The 25,711-nt window shown below is 37.9% G+C and overlaps 1 protein-coding gene across 9 annotated transcripts in view; it reads right to left on the bottom strand.

Moving 5' to 3' along the window:
* Pias2 (protein inhibitor of activated STAT 2) overlaps window positions 1-25,711 on the bottom strand; it is a 78,632-nt gene that overhangs the window by 29,651 nt on the left and 23,270 nt on the right. For all 9 annotated transcript variants that reach the window (XR_007213448.1, XM_048363690.1, XM_048363686.1 and 6 more), the window contains 8 exons: window positions 24,656-25,130; window positions 17,609-17,693; window positions 11,900-11,950; window positions 11,701-11,791; window positions 7,165-7,299; window positions 4,627-4,732; window positions 3,916-3,989; window positions 708-868 (listed from right to left, as the gene is read on the bottom strand). Coding sequence is in view for 8 of the 9 variants with exons in the window: in XM_048363690.1 (XP_048219647.1) it covers window positions 708-868; window positions 3,916-3,989; window positions 4,627-4,732; window positions 7,165-7,299; window positions 11,701-11,791; window positions 11,900-11,950; window positions 17,609-17,693; window positions 24,656-25,130 (1,178 nt within the window). In the remaining variant the exon portion in view is untranslated. The remainder of the gene's footprint in view (window positions 1-707; window positions 869-3,915; window positions 3,990-4,626; window positions 4,733-7,164; window positions 7,300-11,700; window positions 11,792-11,899; window positions 11,951-17,608; window positions 17,694-24,655; window positions 25,131-25,711) is intronic.

The raw sequence follows: 25,711 nt of genomic DNA on the forward strand, positions 1-25,711 counted from the left end.
CTAGCACTCTGCCACTGAGCCACAGTGCCATGTCTGGCCGTTTTCTATATATGTGGTGCTGGGGAATCGAACCCAGGGCTTCATGTATACGAAGCAAACACTCTTGCCACTAGGCCATGTTCCCAGCCCCTGAAACACTATTTTAAACACCAACAAGTATTAGGTTTAGAATTTTCAGACTAGGAATGTATACAACTGAGTCTACTGCAAAATCTGGAAAACCCCAAACATGGTTCAAACATTACACTTAAGTAACACAGAACTCATAAGGACAAAAGAGCCACTAACCATTGTTTTTAAAAATAGCACAGATAATTAAGAATAAAAAAGAGGGGCTGGGGATATGGCCTAGTGGCAAGAGTGCCTGCCTCGGATACACGAGGCCCTAGGTTCAATTCCCCAGCACCACATATACAGAAAACGGCCAGAAGCGGCGCTGTGGCTCAAGTGGCGGAGTGCTAGCCTTGAGCGGGAAGAAGCCAGGGACAGTGCTCAGGCCCTGAGTCCAAGGCCCAGGACTGGCCAAAAAAAAAGAATAAAAAAGAAAAACATCTGGACTTTATTGCTAGAGTAAAATTTACATTAGGATCTAATGAACAGAGAGCTAGTAACTGTTAAGAGTTAATACTAACCAGGCTAGGGTATAGCATTTATAGGGTCCTGGGTTAGATTTTCAGTAGTAGAAAAGGAGTAGAGTGTGTGCTTACCCATCTAGTATCAGACTTTCATAGGCAGCTTTTTTGTCACACACAGGACAAATCCAGGTGGGCTTCTTCTCATTCATTTGTAGGTAAAGGGCAGCATCAAAACACTGCAGATGTGTACAAGTCACTGCGCGGCATGGGATTGTCAGCCTCATTTTTCCTAACTACAGGATAGAGAACACAATACAGAAGCTGATTTAAACAAAGAAAGCCTCACAGGATCCAGAAATGCTCCTAATCTTCTGACAACACCAGAGGGATGATCAGAACACAAAAGAAAACCAAGACTAATTCCAACATTTTTAAAAATTCATTTTGACTATCCCATGATTTTTCAAGTATCATTTCAGTTTTTTGAAATATGTAAAGTGTAAGGCAGAAGTAGATCAGACATAATGAAAACAAGACTATTTATTACCTGATCCTCAATTTCGTTGCTAAGAAGGATATTCTTTCATATATATTCTAAGCATAAATCAAATGTATATTTAACAAAGTATTTTTCCACAAATGGTAGTGTAGTGTCCTCTACACAGAACCCTATACTTCTGTAACATAATTGGGTGGCTATTATTCATAAATAGTATGTAAAAGCTACCTTTTTCCAAGAGCATCACAGCTTATCGGTACACTGGTAATAGAAATGTACATTGTTTCTAATATTTCATCACTACAATTAATGCCGTAATTAATACCTACATATAAAGTTTTTCAATGAAAAGGAAAAAACATCTGATCTTTGCCACATTGACAACTACTTTGCACAAAGGACTCTACTGGTATTCATATATACATGTGTACCAATGTGCTTAATTTCACTCACCTTGTCAGGTGTCAGGTGAGAAACAGTTATGAACTACTTTTCTCTTATTACTACTGGTAGTTGAGCCTCTTTGTGCTTTTAAGAGTGACCTGTGTTTCTAAGAACTGTCAATTCATAATCCTTACTCAGTTTCCATTTGTCCATTACACTGTTATATAAACAACACAGGTGCTCTCTATAGGACAGATATAATTATGCACACTCAGAACTCTCTTCAAAAACGACTGTACAGTTGCTTTCTTCGTCCCCTAAGAGCAGAGATTTTAGAACTGGTTCCCACTATTCAGACTCATGTCTATCCCAAATCATTTGTCAGACTTTCATGAAACACAACAAACTTTTTTTTTTTACTTCCATAGGCCATAGTTTTCTCAGGTTTTTGACACATAAACCCAGGGTTCACTTTTTATCTTTCCAAGTCCTGGGATATACATTTTCTTTTTCCTTCTTCATTTCTCATTATTATACCAGATCTCACATTATCTTTACAGCTAAGAGTCTGTTATGCTATCCCTATCTGGTGTGAGGATTGTCTCTTTCTCAAGAACCTTTCCATTAAATATGATTAAAATACATGCACTTGTTTTTGTAATTAATAAGGTTTTTTTTGCCAGTCCTGGGCCTTGAACTCAGGGCCTGAGCACTGTCCCTGGCTTCTTCCCGCTCAAGGCTAGCACTCTGCCACTTGAGCCACAGTGCCGCTTCTGGCCGTTTTCTGTATATGTGGTGCTGGGGAATCGAACCTAGGACCTCGTGTATCCAAGGCAGGCACTCTTGCCACTAGGCTATATCCCCAGCCCCTAATAAGCTTATTTTAACACTATAACAGTCCAAACAGTACCAATTACTCTTTCCTTCAAAGTACGCTGAATGAAATCAACTAGGATAAATTCTGAGGAAAAGACTGAGGGAACAAACATATTGTCACTTATAAGCCAAAGAAAGAAAATATTTCACCAACTTAAAATAAGCTGGGGCCATGGTTTTCAAAAGGTAGAGCGCTTCCCTAGACAGGGGAAGCCACAAGTTCAAATCCTAGTACTCCCTCCCCACATACATACACAAAATTACAAACACTGAAGTGCAATGAACTTAAAACATTACAAACAAGATGGGTGCCAATAGCTCATGCTTGTAATTCTAACTACTTAGGAAGCTGAGACTGAGGATACCCAGACAGGAAAATTCATGAGACTCTTATCTCCAATAAACTACTCAAAAAAACCCAGAAGTTTAACTATAGCTCAAGTGGTAAAGCACTAGCCTTGAGCAAAAGAAATTCGGTGACAGCACCTAGATCCTGAGTCCAATCCCCAGGACCAGCACACAAAACAATAATAACAACAAAACAGGATAAAGAAGGTAGGGGCAAACTTAGTATTCATGAAGTTCCGTATTTGACCCCTGGTACCACAGAGTAAGACGGAAAGATACTGACTTATACCATTTCTTCGGGTAATTAAGAGAGTTTTCTTAAATTTTTCATTTTTAAATAAAATGCTTGCTATTACTCTTTATTCTTTTTAAAAACTTTTTATTATTTATTTAGGTGCAGATCCTAGGGCTTGAACTCAGGAGCTGGGCACTGTTCCTGAGGTTTGTAGTGCTCTGCCACTTGAGGAACATCTGGCTTTTTATGGTAGTAAAGTGGAGGGCCTCATGGGCTTTCCTACCTGGGCTAGCTTTGAACCACAATCCTCAGAGAGCTCATAGCCTACTGAATAGCTAGAATTTCACACATGAGCCACTAGCATCTGACAGCTCTGTATTCTTATATGAAAGGAATTCCAACCACTCTAACACATATTTCTGCTATTATTGAAAGCTTGAGAACCCTTTAGTATATTTAGTCATCACATTTTCCTGATTCTATAACTTTTCTCATAACGTTCATAGTTAAGTCCTCAGTACTTTCTCCCACAATTAGCTAAGTGTCAAGTACACAGAGGATCTTAGAGTTGCTGACTGTGTAATTTAAAATGATACTTTATACACCCTAACTTATCAAGGCAAAACTACAAATTAACATTCAGGCCCTAGCAATATAACTGGTATTTTCCAGTACCATATACATTCTTATCAAAGAAGTCAACAATGTATGTTTAATAGCTGTGGATTACTTATGTAATTATTATGACAGATTATTTTCAACTCACATATATGTATTGACACTTGATACAATAGCCTTTTAGATTAACCTTTTACCATTGCCTGACAAATACAATAAATTATAATGATTACTCATGAAGATTCCAAAATAGAAAAAAAACAAAAAAAGTAAGTCCAGAATTCTAGTAAAATGTATCATTAGTCCTAGCCTTACTTTTATTGAAAATCAGTAACTTGTAAAACGTAAAATTGACCAGAATGTTTTGTCACTTTACTTACAGGGCACATCAAGGATACCCGAAGACTAGTAGTAGCAATTTCACTATCAGGATCTGCAGTAAGTTTTTCTTTAACTTTAAAAAGAGAAACAAAATAGCAACAACTTTAAGTATTAATGGTGATGTATGAGCAGAATTATAGAAAGGCATCCTATTTTAATATATCCAACTTTTCTTCCAAATAGTCTAGAAATACAAAATGTTGAATATTTATGTACTGAACACTATTCCTCATATTTGACAATATTCCTCATATTTGAAATTAGGAATCTGCAAACTACAGATCACAAATTTAATTGAATTTTAGTATTTATCTCTTAAAGCAAGATTGCTCATCAAGAAGCATTACAAAACCAAAGTTGCTTTTCAAATTTAAGCACAAAATAATAATTAGGAGAACATGATAGCAGTATCCTGAGCTTTTAATTCTTTGCTAACAAATGCTCATTATTATTTTTATTAGGTTAGTAGTTGTTTCCAATAACTACTAAATTCAGAAACAAAAAAATATAGTCTATTTCCTTTTGACACTTTAAACTACTACGTACACAATGATGTGTCTGAGACAATATGTACAAATTACTCGGCATAGAAGCTAAGTTAATAGAATAGAAATGCAATAAATACCACAAATATTAATATGTACATGAGAACTTGGTCTCTCCTCTCTCATAAAGCATTTCATATGTTCATTATTACAAACATTACTTACTGAGTGCTCTGGAATGGTCAGGATTCCTAATACCTTTCATTTTTAATCTCTGTAGTAACATGGCTGATGTGAGCTGCCGTACAAGATATACAGACATGGAGTAATTCTAAAAAAAATTCCAAAGCACAAAACAAAAAATAATAATAATGTTCTGTTAGAAAAACCCTATTACCTAAAAAACTAGTTTCTAAAAATAACATTCAAAATAACTTCTGCAGAAAGGGCAATGGGATGGTGACAAAATCAAGTAGGCCTTTTCAGAGAAGAAATAACTGTGTAGTAATAAAGAACTTTCTCAATCACTTTACAGTACCTATTAGATTGGTAAGTAGCATCCATTGGTGATTTTTTTTTAAACTACGCTGAATAACAGGAGCCACCATCAGAATAGTACTCTCCCATATCCACTTCTAATCAGAATCCTGCTTTCATCTACTTATGTAACAAGGCTCTCATACTTTCATTTACAAGAATGTTTCACTGTAGAAACAAAGCTAAAGTGCCAGTACTCTGACTAAATGCTCCAAGTCCAGAGTTCCAAAGTTCTAATTCTTGAAGAGGAGACCACACATTACATGGCATATAGCCATCACTCAGATAAAGACAGTATCGCTTTCTTCTGAGGAAAGCTTTGACAAATTAATTCTACTTCCTAAGTGGGCATTTTACCAGAAAAGGGCAACTATTATAGTATGTAATATACATGGAGAAATAAAACCTGGAAGGCCAAAAATAATAGCATCCAGTTCCATGCCTTATAGATAAGATACAAAGGAAGCTGTTATGAGATGAAATGTAATTTACGCTAAAATACCCTATTTTCCCATTTTACTATATTTTTCCTTCAACAGATTTTATTCATCTATTTATTCAAAAGATTCACAATAAGCATATACTTTTAATAGCTGTCAAACCAAATATTTGACTTTTAAATGTTGTTTGAAATAACTGAATACACTGCACAAATTTTAGGTTCATTATTTGCTTTAAGAAAAAGAATAAAGAGTAAACATGTGACACAATGGGTCCGTCTTCAATATGCATAATAATTTATTCAAAAATCTGTAAATTAAGATGGGTATAGTAGCTCAAGCCTGTAATCCTAGTTACTTGGGAGGTAGAGATGGAGTGACTGATGCTTAAAGCCAGCTTAGGCAACAGAAGTTTGAGACACTCCATCTCACCCAATGACTGGGTGGAATGGCACATGTCTATTATTTCCAACAATACAAGAAGTACTAGTAAAAAGACTACAGTCCAAGCTAGCCATAAAATGAGACCCTATCTTGAAAATAACCAACACAAATCAGTGCTGGAGGTGTATATACACTCAAGTGGTAGAATGCATGCCTACCAAATGTGCAGCCCCGAGTTCAAACTCCAATACCACATACACATACACACACAAATCTGTAAGTTGCTTCCAACTCTGTAATTATCTTAATAGGCAAAACAAAAATTCTATAAATAGGCGTCTATTTCTCCAACCATAAAATAGTAAGTTTTTCTTTTTGCCTCCTTGGTCAAAGGTTTGAATTCAGGGCCTTGCAATTGCTAGGCAGACCTTCTACCACTTGAGCTACCCTCTCAGACTTGGGGATTTTGTTATTTTTAACAGTCTCTTACATTTTAGCTAGGCCAGCCTAAACCATACTTCTTGAGTGGCTAGGATGACAGATGCATTATTTAACCAATTGTACCATACATAAAAAGACAGAAAGCTACATTCATCAGTCTAAAGGCCTATAAAAAGCAATTCTTTAGAAAAAGCACCGCCCCACCCCCCATATTGGTATTGAACTCAGGGTCTTGTACTTGTGAGGCAAACCCACTTAAACGATGCCTCCAGTCCTTCTGATTTTAGTTTCCTTTCCAAGTAAGGTCTCCTGCTAATTTTGAGAGGGCGGGCTGGCTTACTTAAAGTCTCAATCTTCCTTTCTTTGCCTCTTGAAAAGCTAGGATTATGGCCAAGTGACACCATGTCTGGTTCAATGTGATTATTTTTCATGAAATGCCTGTGTGTTACCTGAACTATTAGCTGTTGATTCCAAGCTGGGAAGAAATTATTTCTACTCACAATATGAGTTCACTTAACAATGTCCCATACAAAGACATGAAAATTTAGTTCTTCATTCCTCTTCATATTTACTCAAAGCTTTCAGTTTATTACTACACTATGTACATATACAACTATGATTAAATCATTACCTTAAGAAAAAGTATACATACTACACATTTCCATTTGCTTTCAGGCAAAATGCAGAGACAATATTAAACCTGAGTTAGAACTTTTAATCTTTTTTATTTAAATCACAACCCCCACTTTACTCCCCCCAGTTCTTTCCTGCTTTTTAGTTAGGTTTTGGATAGCTATTTGTTTGAGCTGATGTCAGACCACAATCTTCCTTAAGAATTTCCAAACACCACCCCTCAATTGAAAACTACTGCTTTTCAGAAATTATGACCAGAAAAATGAAAGAGGTGTAGCTAGCATCCTAAGCAGAGTCACTTTTGTACTACCTAGGGGAGAGGTCTTACCTTTCCAATTTCAGATGCCCAAGAAATAGAAATCTGATTTGGCACAGCTGAAGACAATCTAACTAAAGATGTAATATTCAAAGGGCGTCCAGGGCGCTTCTGTTCAATCCCATTTTTAGGTGGGGGTGCATAGCCCTATAAGGGTTAAAAAAATTATGAGCGATTAGATATTTTCTCTAAAATACAGTCTAAGTTTGGTTATACTAGGTTATCTGTTGTTGTTGTTGGTGGTGGTGGTGGTGGTCATAAGGCTAGAACTCAGGGCCAGGATGTGGTCCCTGAGCTTTTTCAGCTCAAGACTAGTACTCTACCACTTTGAGCCACAACTCCACTTCTGGTTTTCTGGTGGTTAGAGATAACAGCTTTCCTGCCAGGACTGACTTCAAACCACAATCCTGAGATCTCAGTCTCCTGAGTAGCTAGGATTACAGGCATGAACCACTAGTGCCTGGCCACTAAGTCATTTTTATTTTATCCTGAAAACCAGTCTAATAAAAAAAAAAATACAATCCCACATTCTGGCTGAGCACTGGTGGCTCATGCCCGTAATCCTAGCAACTCAGGAGACTGAGATCTGAGAATGATGGCTCGGCTCAAAGCTAAGCTCAAATAGGAAAGTCTAAGAGACTCATCTCCAATTAACCACTGGAAACTGGAAAGTAGAAAACTGGGAGTAGAACACTAGCCTTGAGCATAAAAACTCAGGGACAGCACCAAAGCCCTGGGTTCAAGCCCTACAACCACCACCAACACAAATCAACATTCCACCATTATAAAGATTCTGACATCCTGCCATATTGCCTGTGAATCTTCCTCCTTTTAATAAATAGGTAACTAAGCTTTCCCAATCAAGTGGCATCTCTGTGAAATGACTCATCTGAGAAGGCCCTGCTCAAAATCATAACAAGAGTGGGAAGGAAAAAACTTAGGAAATTTGAAAACAAAAGGAGTGCCTAAGTGAATTTCAAAGTGATGATTAAAATCTTGTGAGTTTAGTTAATGAACAAAAGTTGTTAGTCTGATTTTGTTTTAAAGAGAAAACATACCTATTTTTTAGTCACAGTATAATCAATTCTCAAGAACTGCCACAAAGCTTTTCAGACTAGTTTTCAACTCAAAATAGTATTTTAGAAAATTTAAGATTTCTCAGTTTGGTAACATCTACATGCTAAAAAGCAACCATAATACTTTTTTTTTCCCCCAGTCCTGGGGTCGAACCGTATCTGGGCCTGGGCACTGTCTCTGAGCTTCTTTGGCTCAAGACTAGCACTCTACCACTTGACCCACAGTCATTGCCATTTGCAACTTTTCTGAGTGGTTTTCTGAATATCAGTCTCATGAACTTTCCTGCCTGGCCTGGCTTCAAGCCCTAATCTTCAGATCTCAGCCTCTTGAGGAGCTAGGATAACAGGCATGAGCCACCAAGTGCCTGGCTCATATTTTTGTTCCCCATCCAACCTTACAACTCCAAAGATTTTACAGAAATTTCTGATCGTTAAAAAATAAAGTTAATCCAACTACTCAGCTAAGTAAAAAAGCTTTTTTCCTTTCTTCCTAAAAACATGACATTTTTCTTATGGCTTTCAGTCCATACATGGGCAATCTAATTAATTAAGAGTTAAAGATGCAGGAATGTCTGAGGACTGCGTGTCTGTCCATCACCCTGCAACCTCTTCCATGAGATACTTACTGTCTTCCCTGCATTAAGAGAACCTAAGTGTTTTACAGAACTTACCATCTCAAATTGGGTAGAGCAGCAAATAAGCTGCTTTCACTATTACTTGATCCTTAAAAGTCTAGGGACATAACTATGGTCAAGACATAAGACAATATCCCATTCTATTTATTCTGTACATGCAATATAATGGTCAACTGCAATGGATTCACAATGACTAGATATTTTATACAGTTACATACACAAGGAAGAACTTAATCCAGGTCAAAAATTCTCATTCTCTCTCTCTCCCCGCTCCCCCCCTTCTTCCTTTTTGGGGCCTGTTAGTACTGCTGAGAATTAGAACAAGGTCCCTGAGGCTCTAGGATTCAATGTACCTCCTGAAGACTCAAGAAAGCTTTCTTCCTCTGCAGCTGCAGCATACTTAACAATCCTCAAAATCAGAACTCTATAGTTCATATCCTACATAGTAACTATGGTTCTACAAGTGATTTAACAAGTTTTTCATCAGTTTCAAGTAAATTTACATCAGCTGTTCCATAAGATTTCCTGAAGGCTAGTATTTGATATTCTCTGGAATGGCTGTATATGGGTCAGGCAAGTTCACCCCATTGCCTTCTTTTTTTGAAATATGTCTTTGCCCTTCTCCCAATGCTCTATTTCTTCTCCTTTACAACTGCCCCTGGCCTGAAGGAGGAGTGACAGACTCATCAGACAAAGGATGCTTTATGTCTTGGTATGGTCCCAAATAGCCTAATGATGTACTCAAGGGTTACTTGGTGCTTTGGGGCAGGAACCAGCAGTTATTACTGGCTTAACAATGTCACAGAGGAGCTGGCAAACTGCCTAATATTCTTTTTCTAAAAAGGACTAGAAGAGTGACAAATTTAGAGCTACCACAGTGGAGCTACAGACTTCAGCAATGAAGCCACTGAGTTGTCCATTTGGATGTTTGATGCATCTTGTGAGTGTAAACATACTCATGTGCATCCACTGCATTTTCCGTAAAAATGGCAAAGTGTTAGGCAGAACTTCACACATTCCAGACAGTCCATTACTGGCACAGGCACATAATGAGACTGGGTTGGTCTTTAAGGGTAAATAAGTAGATTCCAACAAAGCTCCACAGACCTTTCTTCAAGGACAGTGAGAAAAGATATGAGAGGCAAAGGTTAAAGGAAAAGAAAAATGAATACAAAAAGGTATTAGAAAGCAGACACACAGGGGCTGGGAATATGGCCTAGTGGCAAGAGTGCTTGCCTCATATACATGAAGCCCTGGGTTCGATTCCCCAACACCACATATATAGAAAATGGCCCAAAGTGGCGCTGTGGCTCAAGTGGCAGAGTGCTAGCCTTGAGCAAAAAGAAGCCAAGGACAGTGCTCAGGCCCTGAGTCCAAGGCCCAGGATTGGCATGCATAAATAAATAAATAAATAAATAGAATGAAATGAAATGAAATGGAAAAAAAAAAAAAGAAAGCAGACGCAGAATCACTTTATAATCTATAATTCTGCCAGGCTTCCTTCCTCATACATCTAGCCAGCCACTGGTTATCCTTTAACTCTGTAGGATTTCTTTGTTCAATCCATCTAGATGAAATAGAGCTTTTAGTAATCTCATTGCTGGAAGCTAGGATTTGTAAAATAAAAGGCAAAATTCCCACCTGACTTTTGAACAGGAACAGGACCACATAGTAAGCAACCCTCCCTAAAAATATCTACTCAGTCTGTATATAATTTCCCCCTTTGTCCTACAGAGGACTGGCTAAATTGATTTTAGTCTCCAGAGCATTTACAAGAAAAGCCCATCACTGATGTGGTGGTATTCAAGCTCTGAAAAATATGTGACATTCATATTTAAAATTTATGGGACAACCATATCTCAGGTTTCCAAGACCATAAGATCTGAAACAAGACTTTTTAACAAGTAAGAAAAGTAAGATCCAACTCAGTTATAAGTATTAGGCTCTGAGATACACCAAAGTCCTAGACTGTGCTGTCTGACTTGATCAGCTGCTAATAGGAATTATTCATACACTCTTTCCAGAGCCAAGATTCATGCTCAGTGAATATGCTAAATAGCTTTCCCATAATTGCAACAGCTGCAATGGTGCATTTTGCTGAAACAGCACATAATATATACCAGTAGGGTTTTTGTTCTTAGAGAACTTCAGTTACAACAAATATACCTACACCTTGTAGTACTTAACAAATGTGCCTGACTATGTGTATTTTATTATTATTATGCCTTTGTTATTAGGCTTCTATATAACCAACTTAGTAACACATTACAAGCTTCAGTGAAACTGACACACAGAAATTCAATAATTTAAGTACTATTTAAAAGACTAAATGATTTGACACTCAAATATTAGGTGAGAAAAAGGCTGTTAAACACTCACCTATATGTATCTCAGGTATTGTACCTCATATATTGCTTCCTTGTTGAGTAATAGATTGCCCATCAAAATATCATTGCATCCTCCTAACTGAAATCATCAAGGAACAAACCTGGAATTTAGAATTCTGTGGCTAATCATTCTTAGCACAATGTCATTTATGCTCCAGGCTTAGCCAACCCAGACATCCAGCACAACATGCTGTCCTGTATGTTGAAGAGCTATATTCACTAGTCTGATGTGATCCCATGAGTCTTTTATAGCATCTCTTAATTCTAAAGCAAGGTTTTCAAAGCTCATCTTCTTTAGAGTTGAAATTAGCCAGAGATTATTCCTGGGGAAAACTGTATTTAATTGGGGTGTTAGAACTATTCACTGGTACTGAGTTGTCACTGTTTCTAGACTTGGTCAGTGTTTATTCTAAGCTGACATAAGCATGTGATGAATAAAAAGCAACTTACAGGCAAAGGAAACAGCTTTCCATTTACTTTTATACACAGACTATTTGGATAGTTATCTTCTTGAGGGCAACTTGTCTCAGCCAGGCAAAGTCTGTATTTAAAGAAATTGAAAAATTTTCTTAGTGTACCCAAACATACTTCTGTGTTTTCAAATTCAGGGACATATAGACAGTTAACAAGGATAAGATATCAAACTTACCTCAGCTGAACTTGGACTGTATAATCTCTTCTGCCACCTGGCAAAAAATCCCTATGACAATGAGAAAGAAAGCAAGACTCAAAAAACACCATCAGATTTCACAGGAGTACTGTACTCATGCAAGGGAGAATATACGCATAATCACACACAGGCATGTGCAGGTACACACATATCCCATATAGTCTTATCCTTAAAAGATAAACATTAGCCTATCAACAACATAAGCCTTAATCAAAAAACTCCATTTATTTAACTTTCAATGATGCTTCAGGGCAATGTCAAAGGTATTCAATACATACGAACTTTGATGATACAATACTTACTTCAACAGGCAACAAATCTGGTTAACATGAAAAGGAACATCCTAGATTCTGAAGAAGTCTGATAAATTAACCTATATTTTTAGTGGTTTCTCATCTTGGCTATGAATTCTAATCACTAATCTCTAAGTTCCTTGGGCAGCACAGGAGTTACCAACTTGAGCTTTATGTTGCCAAACTCTACCATTTCATACTTTGTAGGACAAGCAGAATTATATTTCACATTTGAGATACCTGAAATACTCTGATAGTTTGGCCAAGAGCTTCTTTTGGGGGTGGGAGGAGTCAGTACTGGAGCGCTAACTCAGGGCCTGTACTCTTGCTTGGCTCTTTTGCTTAAGGTTGGCTCTCTACTACCTCTCTATGCTTCCAGTTCAGAGCCGGAGGTAATAACTTCTTATTCCATCTTACCTACTGGATAAGTAAGTGATTCAGTCACTTTCCCAGTGGCATACAGACCTTGTGGTACAGTAAAACCTCATTTTCCCATTTGTATCGCTCTAAAGATCATGCACGGTCAAGAGCTGCATGGTCACGCTTTGAATCTTCAAAATGAGAAAAGAAAAATCAGGGATGGGAATGTGGCTTCATGGTAGAGTACTTGCCCAGTATGCATGAAGGCATGGGTTCAATTGCTCAGCACCACATAAACAGAAAAAGCGGGAAGTGGTACTGTGGCTCAAGTGGTAGAATGGTAGCCTTGATCAAAGGATGATCAAGGGCATGCCTAGGCCCTAAGTTCAAGCCCCAAGACTGGCAAAAGATGGGAGGGAAAGAGGGAGGGAGGGAGGGAAGGAAGGTGGGAGGGAGGGAGGGAGGGATAGAGGGAGGGAGGGGAAAAAAATCAACAAAAGGTAATACGCGATATAAGATATTGCTAAAGGGGCCTCTGCCCAGGTAGATCCCAATGCAATATAATGGGGACTATGGGAGGATATATGCCAAGCAAAAATCTCCTAAAGGAGAATTTTTGATGTATAGAATATTGTCTAGACCACAACACATGTGCTAAAGGAATGAACAAGTGAAAAAACACACATACACAAAAACAAGCAGGTTTGAGAAACAAGCAAATTTAACTTTAGATGTGCTGTGCTGCTGTTTATTTTTGTTGTTATTGTTTTGTGGCAGTATATGGCTTGAACTTGGGCCCTTAAGCTCTAACTTGGTGTTCTTACTCACAGCTGGCATGTAGTCTACTACTTGAGCCATGACCCTAGAATGGCATTATGCCATTTGTATACTTTTCTGTGCAAGCTGGATTCAAATTAAAATCCTTCAGGTCTCAGCTTTCTCAATACCTACAAGTGTAAGCCACCAGTGACCAGCCTGTGTTATGTTTGATGTACTGTGTATTACCAAAGTAGAGTCAATGATAATAGTCTGCAGAAGGAGGTGTTGGTGATTTTTCTGCCTCCAACACTAAAATAATAAAGCATATTGATGTTACTGTCAAAGAGTAGCAAGTAGAGAATCAAAGGAAGAGAATCATAGACTGATTTCTGGGAATGTGTAATCAATGGGAGGGAGCTACAAAGATTAGTAGTGTAATAGTACCAAAAGGAACTAGTGCTAAAGCCAAAAACAGCTAACCCCACTGATTAATCTTCACAAGATACATTCTCCCACCTCCAAATCTGAATGTATTCAAGGCTCTACTCTAGATCTCACTATTGTTTCAGGAAGGGAAGAGATTAAAGATAACAGTTCCTAAATTTGCTGCACACTGCAAATACCCAAGAAGCCTTAAAACCCAGTGATTTGAGGGTTTGATCCTCACAGATTTTAATTTTCTTCAAATGAAATAAAACCTGAGCATCTGAATTATATTTTTTTGGGGGGGTGGGGGAGTCCTGGGGCTTAAACTTGGGGCCTGGGCACTGTCCCTGAGCTTCTTTTGGTCAAGACTAGCACTCTACCACTTGAGCCACAGTGCCACTTCCAGCACTTTCTGTTTATGTGGTACTGAGCAATCGTTTTCTGTTTATGTGGTACTGAGCAATCAAACCCAGGGCTTCACGCATGCTAGGCAAGAACCACTAAGCCACATTCCCAGCCCCTTGAATTGGATTTTTAAAAGCTTCTGAGTTAATTCCAATAGGCAACCAAGTCTAAGAACCATCAAAACAGGCACACTGAAATGACACAGAAGCAATGACTCAAATGCAGAATGTATAACATGCTACAGTCAAATGGATTATTTCTTTCTTCTATTTCTTTTATGTGTTATAATTGATTACTGCAACTAGGTAATGGATACCAAAACTTTACTTCCACTTAATTGAAAAATAAGCCAGTGGCTCAAAACAAGGGGTAGCTCACGCCTGTAATCCTAGCTTCTTAGGAGTCTGAGATCTCAGAATCATGATTCAAAGACAGCCCAGGGCAGGAAAGGCCATGAGACTCATCTCCAATTAACCACCAGAAATTGGGAAATGGAGCTGTGGCTCAACAAAGTTGTAGAACGGTAGCCTCGAGCAAAAGTGATCAGAGACACAGCACCCAAACCCCGAGTTCAAGTCCAATGACCCGGGCTGGGGGAAGAAGTGCACATAGACTTTTTGTTTAATCATTTGATTAAAGATTGTGAAAAGGGCTGGGGTTTGTAATGTACATATGCATTTGTGTAGTCTTTTTCTTTTGGAAAGAGAACTACAAATTTGAGTTAAATATATGAAAAGTAAATTCATCATTACAATTAGTTAATGGTCTAACATTCAGTACATTCATACTGTGCAATCATCGTTACCATTTATCAGCAGAACATGACTTTTTTATTTTAAAATAATTAAAATGTAGTTATTACTTAACTACTTAATTCATTTGTAGCCTAAACCACAAATACAAAAAGCATGTACACTCAACAATCTGAGTCAATTCTCAGTCACCTATATACTCAGTTGAGAAGCAGCTCATCTTTACATTTAACATGTATTCATATTTACATATTTATGCATATAATCAAATTGTGTGTGCATACATATATAAACACATGCTTCTTTTGGCAGTATTAGGTTTCATACCAGAGCCTCATGTTTTCTAAGCAGGTATGCTACTACCTTTTTCATTGCCTGGGCTATTTTTGAGAGCCATCTCACTTTCAGCCTAGGCATGCATTTGGACTACAATACATTTATTTTAGGCTTCCAATTGTAGCTAGAATGACAGCCACGCAAGGCCACATCTAGCTTCTTTGGCTGACATATAGTCTCAGACTTCTACTCAGGTTGGCCAGGAATCCTAATTCTCTCAATCTCAGCTCCCCACAAGGCTTAAGATGATAGACACACATCACAATGCCAGCTCTTGGTACTTTTGGACTGTACTGACTTCATTCAAATCGCAATCCTCTCATTCTCTGTTTCCTAAAGAGCTAGGATTACAAATTACAAACATGAGCCACCAGATCATACCTCACACATGTTTTTCAAGGCAACTATTAAGTAGTAAACTATTCACAATTTGTTCCCATTCTGTCAACTTAAAAAAATGTATCTTTACATGTACTTATTCCAATCTCTTCCCCTCAAAAGTGCACAGGATATCCCAGAAGTTTTCCCAAACTACCAAGGTTAACATCATCAGTTATTACTGAATTGGCTCTTTTCCTGTAACACCCTGCAATATCAGTAAATAAATTGGTTCAGTTACAGGACTAAAAAGCACCTTGTAGAAAGTGCCTTGTACTTACTAAATACTGAGTTAGCACTGATCTCAAGCCGCATTTCATCATGTGATAACAAATTTAAGAACAAATAATATTTTTAAATAAAATATTTTTAAAGTTTTTCTAATTCACTGGTCAGTTGGTTTATGAGTATCCTCAAAATTATTACAAGTCAATCTACCCAGCTTTTCAAAGCTCAAACTTTTAAAATCTTGAGGGTTTTGGTGAGGTTTACAACCTTAACAAATCTTATGACTCTGTGAAAAGTCCCAGAGTCTTCCAGAAAACAACACACTTTTAAGGTAACAGGTGTTCAAGAATTGCATGGCCCATAAATCCAGACCCATTAACTTGGGAGACTGATAATACACACTTAACAAGAGACTAAAGACTGAAAATTCTGACTGTAAACAACTCATAGAATTACATTCAACAAGCAATTACTCAAGTTTCTTAAACTATAACACCGTTATTTATAAAGAACTTTCTAACATCTCAAAAAAAGGATTCTAAAATAGTGCCACTCTACTCAACTCTATAGTCTCAGAAAAATTACTTTTCAATTTGCTTATGCTGCATCTTGTAAGAAGGCAACATCAGAGAGTCATATAAACAAGATATTAGCCAAGTGCTAGTGACTTGTGCCTATAAATACATAGCTATCCAAGAAGCTGAGATCTGAGGATTGCTGTTCAAAGCAAGAAAGTCTGTGAGACTCCCATCTCCAGTTAACCACCAGAAAGGCAGAAGTAGAGCCCTGGATCAAGTGGTAGAGTACTAGCCTTGAGGAAGAGGGGGGAAAAAGAACCCTCAGGGACAGCCCCTGGGCCTTGAATTTAAAGATGACTATATTTTTTATTTGAAAAGTACATGATATAAATTCCTTTCCTTTTACATTTTTTCATTTATTCATTCTTTCCAAATGTGTCATAATTAGTTCTATTTTCAAAACTATCAAAGCTAACAGCACTTCTCTTAATTGTTCTCAAATTTCTACTAATTTTTGGTCAAGGTGACCATACAGCTCAATTTGCCATGAACTGTTCAAGGTTTTGCTCTTATCTAGTAATAATATTCACTTTATTGAAATATGCCTCATTTTGAAGTCATATAAACACATGAACACTCTGTCTTTGAGTTGTTATCACACATTCTCCTTGACAGTATTTGGAAACTAGACCTTTCAAGAAGCAATTAAGGTTAAATGAGGTTTTGTTTTGTTTTGGGGGGAGGGAGGGTCCTGGGGCTTGAATTCAGGGACTGCATGCTACTACTTGAGCCACAGCAGCACTTCTGGTCTTTTCTGAGTAGTTTATTAGAGATAAGAATCTCACAGACTTGCCTGCCTGGGCTGGCTTCAAACCCGGGATCCTCAGATGTTAGCTTCCTGAGTAGCTAAAAGTACAGGCATGAGCCACCATTGGCCTGCTTAAATTAGTTCTTAAAGGTAGATCCTTAATCTAATAATGCTGGTCTCATAAAAACAGGAAAAGACATCGGGGATGTACTGGAAAAGAGAAAAAGCCATATGAGGACACGGAAAAATACACAGACAAGGGATTAAGAAAAGTGAAACCTGTTGATACCTTGATACTGGACAGAACTCTCTAGAATTATAAGAAAAAAAAATCTGTTTAGGCCACACAGTGTGTGGCACTGTCACAGCATCACTAAGGGACTACACCCATTCATGGAGAAACACATTCTAAACATCCCTCTTACCTTGATATGCATATCTCTCTAACTTGTTGAGGTGTCAATGCAAAAATAAAAAACTTCTCCTGAAATCGTTGAATGCTGCTTTGAACTGGGAAAAGGAGGGGGAAAAAAAAAACACAAACATTTCAGTAACAAATCCAAGGATCGAGGCAGTTACAATAACCAGGTACTTTTGATAAAGTCTCTACCAAATCCGAAAACGCTAAAATTCTAAAGTCAAGTAGGTAACTAACTGCATTAGTCTTGGAATTACAAGTAAAAATCACTCCAAAGGAGTTACCTTAATTCTAAGCATTTAATCGTTCTTTACTCTAAAATAGTAGCTACCCTGTACTGTCACTGAACTATAACTATATAATAGAACTCAAAGGGTCAGAAACATACCCCCAGAAGAGTGCTATCCAAGAACTATTTGCTTTGTTATGCCATGTTCTCAGTGCCTTAGTCAGAGGAGCAAAGAAAATATAACATTTCATTACTTCTAAGTAAATAAGTTACAATACATAATTATCATTTGTTTACAAAAGATTACCTAGTCAAATGGCTTTACTAGATTACCTAGTGAAATAGAAACCATCCATCTAAAAAGTAATTATACAGGCTCCAAGTTTTCTGCTTCGAGAACAAATTTTATGACTTCCCAAGAAAGGGCAAAACATCCTTGTATATATTACTACTGCAATATTCCTAGAGCATAAAGATAAAAAAAGATGCTTTGCTTGGCATTGGTGGGTGGCTCATGCTTGTAATCCTAGCTATCAGGAGGCTGAGACCTAGAGGACTGAGATTTGAAGCCAGTCTAGGCAGAAAAGTCCTTGAGACTGTCTCCAACAAACCAGCAAAAATATGGGATTGGAGATGTGACCAGTTTGAAGCGGAGTTCAAACACCAGTACCTGACACCCAAAACAAACAAAAAAGGTAACTGCTGAATAAGTAGTGTCCTTGGACATATATGACAAAATATACATATACAATGAAATATTACAGCCATGAAAAAAATACAACGCTATTTGTAGAAAAATGGGTGGAACTGGAGGACATCATATTGAATGAGATAAGCCAGACTCAAAAATAAGACATTTTTTGTATGGCTTGGCTCATTTGTAGAAGCCAGACATAAAGACAAATTTACTTATGAGCATACACATATGTATGTGCGTTTGTGTATTGTTATACATAATTATATTTGCATGATAAACACAGAACATGAATCTAAGGGACTACTGAAGAGGAAAAGTGAAAGAGAAAAAAATAATTGAGATACACTGTAACTACATATGAAAACAGCATAAAGAACTTAAATGAGGGGCTGGGGACTATGGCCTAGTGGCAAGAGAGCCTGCCTCATATACATGAGGCCCTGGGTTTGATTCCCCAGCACCACATATACAGAAAACGGCCAGAAGTGGCGCTGTGGCTCAAGTGGCAGAGTGCTAGCCTTGAGCAAAAAGGAAGCCAGGGACAGTGCTCAGGCCCTGAGTCCAAGGCCCAGGACTGGCAAAAAAAAAAAAAAAAAAAAAAAAAAGAACTTAAATGAAAGGTGTTTTCAATTAGGTGAAGGAAGGGCAGTGATAGGATCTTTTGAAGGAGATACTAGCAAGAAGGGGTTAGGTTAACAAAACTAGGTAAGAGAAAGGGAATATCAAAATCAAGAGACAAAGGACAAAAAGACAAACCATTCCAAAAGCCATTTGGTGTAAACCAACTGCATAACTCTTAGGGGGAGAAGGAAAGGAGGGGGATGAGGGAAGAGGTAACAAGTTGAACAAGAAATGTACTCACTGCCTTAAATATGAATTACTACACTTTGACAATAAAGAAAAAAGTTTTAAAAAAGTGTATTGGGATGGATATAGTCAAATAGCCAGCAATTAGGAAACTAGAACAATGAACCCCCTGAAATTGTATTAAGAAACGGGAAAAGGAGTCAGGGAGACTAGTAGGGGTGCAGAGATTAACCATAATAGTATACATGTGTGAAAGTGTCACAGTGAAACTCCCCCTTGTATAGCTAGTTATGCAAGGTTAAAAAACAAAGAAAAAATGGGAAAAGATCTTAGTAAATCTTTTAGTATGTTTTTTACACACACACACACACACACACACACACACACACACACACACACACACACAGAGGAAACATTGCTCAAGCCCTGAAAGTCAAATAAACAGAGCAAGGGATTAATTAGCACTAGAGATTAACACTAGACCCAGAAATTCTACTCCTGATGAAGTTAAAATTAATTCAATAAGGGCTGAGGATATGGCCTATTGGCAAGAGTGCTCACCTCGTATACAGGAGGTCCTAGGTTCAATTCCCCAGCACCACATATACAGAAAATGGCCAGAAGTGGCGCTGTGGCTCAAGTGGCAGAGTGCTAGCCTTGAGCAAAAACAAGCCAGGGACAGTGCTCAGGCCCTGAGTACAAAGCCCAGGACTGGCAAAAAAAAGAAAAGAAAATTAATTCAATAAAATTAAAGACAATTTTAAGTTAAAGAGATAATTTGTACACTATATTCACAGCTGTCAGTATTCTGTGTGAGGGCTAGTAATGGGACTTAAATTCAGCCTGAGCACTATCCCTTAGCTTTTTTGCTCAAGTCTAGAGTTCTCCCACTTGAGCCACAACTCCTTCTGCCCAGGCTGGCTTGGAACCCTGGATCCTTAGATCTCTGTCTCCCTCACAGCTAGGATTACAGGCCTAAGTGATATTATCTGCAATAGCTAATGTAAACAGATAGGCAAATAAAGCAGCAAAACGTGGCATATGGATATGACTGGGTATTATTCAGCCCTCAAAAGAAAAAATTTCTGACATATACTTACCAAGGATGAGTCTTAAGGACATTATACTAATTAAAATTAACCAAGTCAAAAAGAAATACTGTATGATTTCATTTGTATGAGGTAGTTTATGATCAAAATCATAAGGCATTGAACATTAAAATATTCAAAACTGTTGAGTTTTACATGTATTTTAGCATAATAAAAATCAAGGAAAATATTTTTAAAGTACAGGAGTGTTGAATCTCAAACATATAAATACAAAATGTAAAAACATCCTCATACACAATGGCTAACAGAAATAAAGCTTTCTCTTTCATGTTAACTAAGGAATCCATTTTTGATGACTTGTTTCAGAGTGTGTTAAAATAGAACTCATCATAATAGAAAGCAACCATCATAAAGGTCAACTGGGAAGGTCAGAGAACTGATGTTTCAGACCTCTTTAATATAGTGAGCTTGGGAGTTGGAGGCATGGCCCAACTGGTAAGTACCAGCCAATAAGTAAAGCATAAGGTACTGAGTTCGCATCCTGGTCTTGCAACAACAACAAAAATAGTGACTTTAATCTGAGTATTGGTGGCTCACAGCTATACTCCTGGCTACCTGGGAAGCTGAAATCAGTAGGATAGAAGGTCCAGGTCAGCCCAGGCACAAAAGTTCACAAGACTCCCTCTCAATATGAGGGAAGCTGGATGCAGCTGCATATACCTGTCACACCAGCAACTACGGACCCCTAAAATAGGCAGACTGCAGTCCACGTGTATGACTAGGCAGGAAGTGAAAACCTATCTCAAAAATGGGGAGAGGCATGGCTCAGTGATAAAGTGCCTGCCTTGAAAGCACACAGCCCATTGAAGTGAAACTGTGGCTCAAATCATAGAGCACTAGCCTTGAGCAAAAAAGCTCAGGGACATAACCCAGACCCTGAGTTCAAGCCCCAGGACCCACACAAAATAGTAGTAGAGGTAATCGTAATAATAATGTTTTCACAGAACCTCAAATAACCCAGAAAATAATAACAACAACAATAGTAATAATTTTTTACAGAACTTCAAAGAACCCTGAAAATCCAAAGCAACCTTGAGGAATAAGGCTGGAAAATGCACACTTCCAGATTTCAAAATACTGTGCAGGGGCTCAAGTTTGTAATCCTAACTACTCACAGCAGGCAGAGATCAGATCAAGGCTGGAAGCCATCCCAGGCAAAAAGCAGACATCATCTCAACAAGATAGGTATGGTTGTATGCCCCTATAATCCCAGCTACTCAGATAAAGGCCATTAGTAGAAGATTGAGGTCCAAATCTTACCCCAGAAGAAAAATTAGACACCTTATCAAAAAATAGGTGAGTGGAACTTGGAGGGGGACTCTATACAAGTTAAAGTCTAGCAAATGGGCTTGCAAATCCCACACCTAAATTCAAATCAAGAACCAAAAAAATAATAATAACCAAAAACAAAAAACTTATTACATAGTTACAAGTAATGATACAGTAATCAAAAGACAGACACCTACAAAAAGGAATAGACAAACTAGATTAAGCTGTCTGTTATGGCCAACTGATTTTTGATAAGGGTAGAAAGATTATTCTCAGGGGAAAGGATAGGCTTCCCAAAAAATTATTTTGGAAAAATTAGAAGATATCTATCCACAAAAGAATAAAGTTGAATCCTTATACTGCCATACACAAAAATGAACTTAAAAAGGATCAAACCTAAAATAATAATACTCCAGGAAAACATAAAGCAAAGCCTTATAATCTGGAAATGAGTTCTTGAATATGACAGCAATAGCACAGACAACAAATCCAAACGTAGACAAACTGTACATCATCAAAAACTAATTCTGCACCAAAATATACTATCAATAGGGTAAAAAAAAAAAGGCAACTCACAGAATGGAAGAAAATGTTTACAAATCATAAATCTGGTAAGATATGTCAAATACGTACAAATATACTAAAAATAGCAGGGTGCTGGTGGATCACGCCTGTGATCCTAGTTAATCAGAAGGCTGAGATCTGAGGTTCGCACTCTGAAGCTAGCCCAGGCAAGAAAGTCCATGAGATTCTTTTTCTCTAATAAACTACTCAGAAAAAGCCTGAAGTGGTACTGTGTCTCAGGTCGTAGAGAACTAACCTTGAGCAAAAGAAACTCAGCAACAGTGACCAGGCCCTGAGTTCCAGCCCCGCAACTGACACAAAAAGAAAAAAATACTAAAAGTATAAAATATACCTGCACACATGAAAAAAGAAAGCTAAAATAAAATAAAACGAAATAGAGCAAAGCACCTTGGCTTAATTTTATTAAGATTTTTAGAGACTGATTTCTTCTTTCTATAGAGAATTTATTGAATAGATTCATTCTTCCAAATAAAAACAGATGACTAAAAGTAATTAGCAGGACATGTGGCACATTGTGGTAATCCTAGCTAGCATCTGGGAGAAAATGTGAATTTGGAACCAACCTGAGCTACATCATGATACCCTTTCTCAAAAAAACAAGCAAAAAGGAGGCAAAGGATGTGAACAGGCATTTGTCCAATGATTTACAAATGGTCAATAAGCATATAAAGATGTTCAACATCACAATCACAGACATGAAATTACCTCCTACATATTAAAATGGCCACCACATGAACCAAAGAAGAAAAAGAGAGGGAGTGGGGAAAAAGAGAGTAGGGAAGGGAGGGAAGGAGGTTTGGAAATAATATGAAAATTGTAACTCCTGGAATTGCTAGTAGGAACATAAAATGGTACAGCTGCTGTTTAAAATGCTATAGTGACTCTTCAAAAAATTAAGAGTTAGGCATAACGGTTGTTAAGCCTACAATTCTAGCTACTTGGCAGGTGAGATCAGAGAATCAAAGTATGAAGCCAAACCAAGCTTAAGAACTTGTGAGACTCCATCTCAACCAATAGCTGGATGCAGTGGTTGCGTGTGTTGCCCCCAACAACAGGAAGAAACACAAGTTGGAGGTAGCAATCCAGACTGGCCAAGGTATAAAGCATGACCCTACCTTGAAAATAACCAATGCAAGAAAAGGGAGCTAGAGGAATGGCCTAGTGGTAGAGTGCCTACTTAGCAAGCCTGAGAATGAGTTCAATCTCCAGTACTGCCCTTCCACTAAAAAAATTAAAACAGGCCTGTTATCCCAGCACTCAGTAGGCTGAGGCACAAGGATCACACGTTTAAAACCAGCCTGGGCTACAAAGTAAGACCTGTCTCAAATATATATTAACAGATAAGACTTTATATATACACATACACAAAGTACAATGGTTGAGAATGTGGCTCCATCATAGAGCCTTTACTCAGTATGCCAAGGGCCCAGGGTGTAATCCCCAGTAAAAATAAGAAGAAAGAAAAGAAGCTGGGCACTCATAGCTCATGCCTATAACCCTAGCTACTCAGGAGGTTGAGTGTGAGGCCAACCCAAGCAGGAAAGTCTGTGAGATTCTTATTTCCAATTAATCACCAGTAGTGGAGCTGTGGCTCAAGTGGTATAGTGACTGCTAGCCTTGAGCAAAAACACTCAAGGACAAAGTTCAGGCCCTGAGTTCAAGCCCAAGACTGGCATAAAAAAATGAAAAAAAGGGAGGGAGGGAGGGAGGGAGGGAGGGAGGGAGGGAGGGAGGGAGGGAGGGAGGGAGAGAATGGTGGTTGCCAGAAGGGTAAAGAGCTAGAGATGGTATTTAAGATTCACCAGATTAAAAAAAATTCTGGAAATGGATGGGGCTAAAGGATGCACAAGCTTATGAATATACTCAGAGAGGTAACAAGTTTGACAAGAAATGTACTCACTACCTTACGTATCTAACTGTAACCCCTCTGTACATCACCTTGACAATAAAATTAAATTAAAAAATGATTATGAAGATACTTAATACATTGAACTATACATTTTAAACCACCAAGAACCACATGTGTAGCGTGGCTGAGGCAGGAGGGACATGAGTTCAAGGCTAGCTTTGGAGACAATAAGACTGTCTCAAAAAAAAAAAAAAAAAAGGTCATGAAGGTAAATTTTATATCACATGTATTTTAGCATAACGCAAAGTTGGAAAAATAGAGCACAAGATACAAAATTTATGTTAGATTTCAGTTATGGTTGCCAGTATTTTAGTACCTGTACATTTAAACATTTTCATTAATGCTTCAAATTTACAGAATTAACAGCAATTTACATCCAATAGGTGAAAGTTCTTGATTTTCCTTCTTATCCAGAAAAAACAACAACAACTGATTTCTCTAGCACTTACCTAAACTTGTGGGCTTGATGAGAACATCAAGGACATCATAAAAGGGCAGGTTTTTTAGCTGCACATCAGGATGGACAGGAGGAATTGGAGGAGATGGTTGCTGCATCTCAAATGTGGGCTTAGTATCTTGAAGCAGCACAGAACCAACTGGAGATGACGGTGAGTGAGGTGTAACTGATGTGGAAGGCAACGAGTGGATTCCAGCCACAGCCAAGTCAGGTTCTACAGGTGACGAACTACCATCCAAATTGAAAACAGATGACTTGATTGTGGATAAATCAGAAAGTCCTTCAAGAGTCCGTGGATATCGGCGTCTATACAATTCTCGGATTTTAATCTGAACTGCAGGGCTACAGCCGCTCTTCAATAAATGCAGTGCCCTCATCAGGAGGTCATGCTTGCGTCCACTTTTATTTCGGCCAGCAAAGCCTAGTAACACTTGTAGTTCAGAAACCCTAAAACTAGAAACCATATTCTAAAAGAAAAGAAAAGAAAGCCAATAGTCATCTTTAAGCATATAAAAATTCTAAAACCTACAGTCTCCTGTAGTCCATCAACTTGCATGTATTAGTAACCAGCTTCACATATACTACCTAGATTAATATTCACGGAGCCAATTCAGATAAAAATCTAAAAAATATGTTGTTCAATCATCAAGACTGGCACGCACACACACACACACGCATGCACGCACACACACACACACACACTGTATTTTAAAGTATTAAATAAAAAGATCTTGGGCTCAGTAGTACATGTCTATAATCCCTGTACTCAGGAGGAGGGAATGGACACACAGGAGGATATTAAGTTCTAGGCTACAAAGTTACTTCAAAACTAGCTTCAGCTACAAGAACCTGTCTCAAGTAAATCTTATTTACAAGTATGTAAAACTTCCAAAACTAAATTCTCAGCCTGGTCTTTTTCTCACTGGAGAAAAAGACCTTCTTCAGAGGAGAGTAAAGAACTAGATAGCCATAAACTCTAAACATCAAGATCACCCTCAATATCACTCTACTAACTTGTTCTTGGATGTTAAAACAAACACTGTAAGCT

The sequence above is a fragment of the Perognathus longimembris genome, chromosome 15 (genome assembly GCF_023159225.1).
Source record: "Perognathus longimembris pacificus isolate PPM17 chromosome 15, ASM2315922v1, whole genome shotgun sequence".
NCBI classification, from domain to species: domain Eukaryota; kingdom Metazoa; phylum Chordata; class Mammalia; order Rodentia; family Heteromyidae; genus Perognathus; species Perognathus longimembris.